Consider the following 7385-nt stretch of genomic DNA (forward strand, 5'->3'; position numbering starts at 1 on the left):
TTTTTAACACACTGCATATTTTATGAGACATAATTAATATTGCTAAAAATTTAATAATAAAATTACTAATTATTCTAAAATAAAATATCTAAATTTAAGAATATGGGAAGGGATAAAATTTAGGAGGATAAGAGAGAGTATTGTGTTGGTAACCTCATTACATCTTGTTCTAATTTGTTTTCTTTCTCAAAATAATATTATAAATTTATTTATTAGCCAAAATGAAGGAAGTGTCCAAGCAAGCTAGAGTCTATAATAATAATAATAATAATAATAATAATAAATTGGAAGTAGCACTATAGTATAGTATTAGTAGTTTGCTTAATTAATCAATTAATTAATTTGATTTAAGAATGAAGATTGATGGAGACTCTTTTTGCCTCCCTCCGAAACGAAAGGGACCTCATTTATTTATTTTAGCAAAGTCTTATCTTCTCAAACCCAAACAGCGTAGAGCAAATCTCTCTCGTCTCAATCCTTGGCTTTGGCAGTTGGCACCCATAAAGTGTTCGATAAAATTCCCCAAACCCAAAATAAAAATATTAAAAGCAAAATTCTCTTTCTTAACCGACATTGCGTGAAATCATACATCTCATTCCAAACCCAGATGGGCCAAACCCAACCCCACTGCCTATAATCATCGCACCCACTTTGAACCACACCCAATTCTATCTATAACATAGGCATCTCGTCACCTCCACCTCCATCCCCAAACCCCGTTTCGTTTTTTGGAACATTGAAAACGATTCAAGAGCAACACTAGGCAGAAGATTGGTTTGGGGTATCGGACCATTAATCCCCTCTGTTTCCTTCTCTTTGTTTGCTTTTTTATCTCGTACGTTTTGTATGCTTTCTCTACTTTTTTTTGTTCATCGTGATTCTATTGTAGTATATTGTTTTCAGTTTTTTCTTTTTTTTTTTCTCAGTTAGGGTTTCTTCCTGATTCTCTTTGAACCAACATAGCCGCCTGAACCGAGAATTTTCCCTGGTAATTTTCTTCCTAATTTGCTTCTACTCGTTCCTTTCTCTGTCGTATCACCAGTATCGGGTAGTTATCTTTGTTAGAGCATTCATGGGGTCGATATAGAGGAAGTTGGATGAAAACCCACCTGGCGAAACACCCCAGAAACAGCCTAGGGATAATGGTCTGGAGGAAAAGCTTAATGATGAACCTATTGCCTGCTTACATGATGTTCCTGACACAATCATTTATGGTTTTATCATTTTTATTTAGGGCTGTGGCAAAAATGCTTTTACTTTTTGTTTTTTCAAACATTGATTTTTGGAAGTTCAATACCTTATTTATTTTTTTTTTTGTTTTTCAGAAAAAAAAAGTACCTTATTTGTTTGGCGACTTCCCTTATGATTTGTTTCTCTCTCTCTCTCTCTCTCTCTCTCTCTCTCTCTCTTCGGATTATTCTGATTTGATACTGATTATTAAATTTCATATGTTGGGCGCCAATTCATTTTCTTTTCCTATTCCTGGAAAAGATTGTGAGGTTGTTGGATTTCTGTCTTTTGGGGAAGATGTTTATTCTTTGTTGTACTAAAGTAATTTGTTTGAATTTGTTATGTATGTTCTAATATTCTCTTTTTGCGGTTGTGGTAGGTTGAATTTCTAACATACAATTTTTGTGTTATGTAGTTTGTAATGGGTAAAATATTAATTTTTTTTTTCTTATGATTTAGAATTCTAAATAAAGATCTGATGGTTATTGGGAAATGGGTGGGTAAATAGTGAATGTAAAGAACATTTTACTTGCTTTGAAAAGTGCATAACTTTTGTCTATTCATTTTATTTATCAAGCAGATAGAGCATGTCCTACCAGCAAGCTTACGACTTTAATTACATGGCTGATGAGGGGGAAATGGTCCATTTTCTTGACGACATGGATGAAGAAAACCATGTACAAGATGAGAACCTCGATGAATATGAAGTGGTTTGTTTTGTTTTGTTGAATGTATTTCATTTATCTATTTTTAGTCTTGTGCTCGATTCGATACTCACATGATGTGGATTGAATATAAACAGCTCACTAAAGTGACAGATACTTCATCTGCCCAAGCAAGAAAGGGAAAAGACATTCAAGGCATTCCTTGGGACAGATTAAACATAACGAGGGAAAAGTACAGATTGACACGGCTTGAACAGTACCGGAACTATGAGAATATCCCCTTATCTGGGGAGGCTGTAGATAAGGTTTGTATATTACCCTAAACTCCTTCGCTTATTATTAATGTTTTTAATCTATTTTAATGCTATAAAGCTGTATCCATTTTTCAGGAATGCAAGCAAATGGAGAAGGGTGGGAACTACTTTGATTTTTTCTATAACTCAAGGATGGTTAAGCCAACAATTCTTCACTTTCAGGTATGCAAATTTCAACAAATGGTTTATGATTTAGTTGTTTGTTTTTCTCTAGTTACGTTTTTGGAGGTGTTGTCCTGTATTCAAGTTAGCTAAGAATTGTGTACAAACACAAACACAAAGATACGAAATTCAGCTTGAAAATACTCACAAGGAATGTCCAATTTGAGATTTATAGCTTAATTTGTAACCTACTGCATTTTGTATGCAGCTCAGGAATCTGGTTTGGGCTTCTTCAAAACATGATGTCTATCTCATCTCGAATTATTCAGTCATGCACTGGTCTTCGCTAACTGGAAATTTGTCAGAGAGTCTCAATTTTGCTGGTCATGTTGCACCTACTGAGGTATTACAGCTCTGTCTCAGTGTGTGTATATCATCATAAGAAATGCTTGCCATTTTCTTTATTTCATTCATTGTTGACATGTTAGCATATAATAAATAAATTAAAAAAAAAATCCAATTTCAACATGTTTTATGTTTTCTTCTAATTTCCTTAGTTATTTCAAACCAACATGATTTTATCTAAGTTAGATGGTGGGGAATAAGCTTCATCGCCGAGAGTGAAACAACTCGTATATTAGTGTGCTACATCATCTGATCTTAATTTTATTTCTTGCCATGTAGAAGCATGCAGGAAATTTATTGGAAGGGTTTTCCCAGACTCAGATTAGCACACTGGCTGTCAAGGATAATTTTCTGGTTGCTGGTGGCTTCCAAGGGGAGCTAATCTGTAAGGTTTGTTATATCTCTAAGATATTTTCTTTCCCAATGTATATGTTAGGTCACATACATGTTATATGTTCTGTAATATGGTTCAATTGCATGTTTTTGCCAATTTTACAATTAAGTTTCTGAAATTCTAAACTTCATCTCTAATACAACTGTGTGAAGTATCCTTCAAGTTTGAGAAGGATACCAAGAGAACTCAAAAGACTTGTGTTGCTCTGTCACCTTTTCATTATGAGCTTAAATTGACCAAAGAAAAATGTAGCTTTTGCAGAATTGTTAATCTTAACCATGTGCCATCTTGTTCAATCATCACACAGAAGAATTGAAGGAAATTCAGTTTGTTGCACTGCATAAGCCAATTGAATATGATAAACTGAACAAAGTTGTATAACACTTGTAGATGTAGATATCTAATGTGAAAATGTATAGCTGGAGACTCAAGTGCAGAAGGATGTTAAGGTTTTTTTTTCGACAAAACCTAGTATTTTAGGTAGAATTTGGAAGGAAAAGTGAAAAGGATTCTACCTTTAAAGAGAATGAAGATTTAAATGCAAAAACTGAGGTTGGGGTTGGGACCTAAATGCAAAAGGTGGGTAGGCAGGCAGGCATAGGCACATAAACCATGGTTTTATTTCTTATAATTCAAGTCATTTAAACAAATCCCAGCATCAGCCTAAATTTTACGTACTTATCTCCAGTTATCTTTTACTGATGCCTGACATCAATGACTTCTGTTGAGTGATTCAGAGGGAGCTTAGAATAACAGTACAGTTTAGGTTCATGCAAGGAGCTGGACAAAGAGTATTGGAGGGAGAGCTGAAACTATTCTGATATCTGATTATTTATGCTTATTTTAACCGATTTCAACCATACCATAGAAATTCGTTGCATATTTAGGAGAAGTGTGTGTGGTGTAGAGGGCCATAGAGCTATGATGAAATAGATCATTGTTGATGTGACTTGAATCTCACTTACATCATTAAATGTGGTGATTATGGTGTTAGAGGATGCTGAGCTTAGAAGTAAATTTGCTTGATACAATGGATTCCTTTTAGAGGAAATGTTTCATACGAAGTTTTTAAAGGGAAATTGTTTTTAATGGTCTTATTTTCCATTTCCACCTTCTATTTAACAAGAGATCAAATTATGTTGGTTAGCACATACACAAGGAATTCCTTTGACTTGAAACTACCATAATCCCACCTAATGTTTGGTCTTGGGCCACCAATAAGCTGTGAGGATGACTCTCCAGGTGTTGGTGGTCATATGTGGTAGTTGAAGAGGTTGCGGTGTGGCGAGTGATTCTTCCGAAGCTTTAAATGACCTCCTGGGATAGTACTCCTGACAATCCGCACTCACTTTTTAGGATATGGGACCTTGGTGGCGAGCACTTTATACAAACTGTGTATCTTGCTGTGTTCAACAATATCCAACTTTAGCAAATGAATTTCTCCAGACAATGTTTAAAAGAAGAAATCAGTGAAATGGTTTTCCATAGGCTTTCTGTTTATGGAGGTATCTTAACATGGGTAGTTTGTGTGGATGCACATTTTCTACCTTTGCATGCCATTGGCTTCCTAAAATATTTACAATATGGCATGAGGTGCTAGCAAATGAATATTTAAGTGGCAGTTTTTGGTTGGCTTTCTGTTGTCTTCAAAGAACTTACTTTTTTTTTGGCTGAGGATGAATGTTTCATCATTTGTCTTCAAAAATGGCATGATTAAATCTGCATGCTAAGAACTTTACTATTTTGTCTTGGTATTATCGTATGATTTGCTTTTAGACCCTGTAAAGAATGGTGTCTTATAATTTACCTATTTTTGCAGCGTCTGGACAAAAAGGGAGTTAGTTTTTGTACTCGGACCACTTACGATGAAAATGCTATAACCAATGCTGTTGAAATATATGAGAGCTTAAGGTATCATTGCCATTTTTGAACTGTTGAGCTGGTGTTTAATCATGTTATAAGTATATTGTTTGAATGGTTCTTGATGGTTTCATTTACAAACTTATTATTTTTTATTTTTGGCAGGGGTGGGACTAATTTCATGGCATCCAATAATGATTGTGGTGTAAGAGAGTATGATATGGAGAGGTTTCAGCTTCTGAATCACATACGTTTTCCTTGGCCTGTAAATGTGAGAGCTCTCTTAAGCGCATCATATTTGAATCAACTTTCTTTTGTTAGCGTTTGTGCTTCTCTCTCTTTTTTTTTTTTCACTAATTAGATAGTTTGTACAAGTACTTTATAATTTCAAATGGCTGTAAGTTGCTGTAACTTTACTGATAGTCTGTTAAGCTCTAAACAACAAATGGGGCCTTTTTGTTGGTGTTGGGGGAATCACTTAATTTCAACTTCATTGCTTTGTGTCAAACATAGTTGCTCTACCTCTATATTTTCATATCTCGTATGGATCACTATCTTACAATTACTTGTTCTTCTTATGTAGCACACATCGGTAAGCCCTGACCGCAGGCTTATTGCCATTGTTGGAGATCATGTAGATGGACTTCTTGTGGATTCCCAGAGTGGAAAGGTGAGTTCTATAAATTAACTTTTTTCAATCCCAATAACAACTGTATTTTTACCCTCCATTTTGTTGGTTTACCTCCTTTCTCTTTAGAGAAGTATAATGCTATAGTCTTGCGAGTAAGAGATTTGAGGGTTTCTTATGTTCTTTTATTTTATTTTGTTTAAGAAAAGAACTACAATGCTATCTGGCTTACACAATTGGTTGATGTTTGCAGACTGTTGCTTCAGTAGTTGGTCATCGAGATTACTCATTTGCCACGGCGTGGCATCCCGATGGGCGTACTTTTGCTACTGGGAATCAGGACAAAACCTGCCGAGTATGGGACATAAGAAATCTATCGTCGTCGGTTGCAGTTCTGAAAGGTAACTTGGGTGCTGCACGGTCTATTCGCTTTTCAGCCGACGGTCAGTTCATGGTGGTGGCAGAACCTGCAGATTTCGTTCATGTCTATAGCACAAGTGCTGATTACAAAAAACGTCAAGAGATAGATTTTTTCGGAGAGATTTCTGGGGTTTCGCTAAGTCCAGACGATGAGTCTCTCTACATAGGAATCTGGGACCGGACTTATGCAAGCTTACTACAGTACAACAGAAGGCATAAATACGAGTATCTTGATTCTTACTTGTGATTGTTCTCTTGTCATGATTTTTATTAGAAAAGGAAAAGCAAATAGAAAGAAAGAAAGAAAGAAAGAGAAAAGAGGGTACCCTATAGATTTCACCCCGCACCTTTTTCTAATTGCATTTCTCTGTCTACCTATGTATGTTGTTGTCTCAGTTGATTTAATTTAGAATAAGAAAAGAAACTCCAGCCTAGAGAACTTAAATAGTGTGTATAGTAACCGTTCCAACTTCTACTTTTACTCAAGTGATTATTGTCATCACAAAATTTCCTTATCTCACCATTCACTCAACATAACATTAGTGAGCTTGCAAAGGAAAATGGGGGCATGGGATGAGTTTCTTCACCTACATAGGAAACGGGGCAGAGAGATATATGTTTTTTTTTTTTAAAGTCACTAATGTTGGTTCAGACACAGTTGTTCTGTTTTTGTCTGATATGTGAATAGAAAATCTTCAATATTTTCTTTTTCTAATTTTGTGTTTTGTTGTGTTATTATAACCACTATGATGTAGTGTATAATTTAGGATTTTTTTTCTCTTTCCAAATCACTGTCAGGTTAAAGTAATAAATATAACTTTGAATTATCATTTTGCTAATTATTATTAATGATTATTTATTATTATTATTATTATTATTATTATTATTATTATTATCGCATTTATTATTATCTTAATCGCATTACAACTTATATAAGACGTATTGTACTATTCCATACTAATTCCTCATCCACTCCTACAGCTCCCTCAGCATGCAGTTTTGCGAGCCATTACATTAGCTTGTCTAGGTTAGGATTGTTCATCAAATCGTTCTAATTGTCCGCACCACATTGCACCGCAAAAAAAAAATACGGTTTGAAATTTTTTGCGGTGCGGTCGCGGTTTGAATTTTTGCTAAATCGTGCAGTACGATTTGCGGTTTTGAATTGTTAATATGCGGTTCAAATCAAACTGCATATAATAAAAATACTAATTTTTATATTAAATAATTTCACCACATAGAATTCCAATTAAAATAAAAAATTGTTATACACAGTCATAGGCCACATTAACATGTGTAATAGTTAAGCTCTCATACCTAGGTATTCTCTTACTCCCCTTTTTCATTCTTAATTTTTTAGTCTTTTT

At 34.7% G+C, this 7385-nt stretch overlaps 1 protein-coding gene across 3 annotated transcripts; it reads left to right on the forward strand.

Annotated features, from left to right (window-relative positions):
* The first annotated feature begins 383 nt into the window (after positions 1-383).
* Positions 384-6839, forward strand: LOC115722028 (uncharacterized WD repeat-containing protein C2A9.03). Of its 3 annotated transcripts, none has more exons than XM_030651145.2 (11): positions 384-835; positions 927-988; positions 1808-1940; positions 2033-2200; positions 2285-2371; positions 2580-2714; positions 2996-3106; positions 4930-5021; positions 5136-5241; positions 5554-5640; positions 5852-6839. In XM_030651145.2, the coding sequence occupies exons 3-11, from the start codon at positions 1818-1820 to the stop codon at positions 6263-6265; spliced, it is 1323 nt and encodes a 440-aa protein (XP_030507005.1). In that variant the 5' UTR covers positions 384-835; positions 927-988; positions 1808-1817; the 3' UTR covers positions 6266-6839. The 3 variants fall into 3 exon arrangements, with proteins under 3 accessions (XP_030507005.1, XP_030507004.1, XP_030507006.1); XM_030651144.2 differs by having other exon boundaries at positions 1811-1940; XM_030651146.2 differs by lacking the exon at positions 927-988 and having other exon boundaries at positions 1811-1940.
* The last annotated feature ends 546 nt before the right edge of the window (positions 6840-7385 follow it).

The sequence above is a fragment of the Cannabis sativa genome, chromosome 9 (genome assembly GCF_029168945.1).
Source record: "Cannabis sativa cultivar Pink pepper isolate KNU-18-1 chromosome 9, ASM2916894v1, whole genome shotgun sequence".
NCBI classification, from domain to species: Eukaryota; Viridiplantae; Streptophyta; class Magnoliopsida; order Rosales; family Cannabaceae; genus Cannabis; species Cannabis sativa.

Excerpts from the sequence above, each read along its gene's own strand:
- LOC115722028 (XM_030651145.2), top strand. The coding sequence starts at position 1,818 with ATGTCCTACCAGCAAGCTTACGACTTTAATTACATGGCTGATGAGGGG. Across the intron at positions 5,022-5,135 it reads GAAATATATGAGAGCTTAAG|GGGTGGGACTAATTTCATGG; the intron begins GTATCATTGCCA and ends TATTTTTGGCAG. Across the intron at positions 5,641-5,851 it reads TGGATTCCCAGAGTGGAAAG|ACTGTTGCTTCAGTAGTTGG; the intron begins GTGAGTTCTATA and ends TGATGTTTGCAG.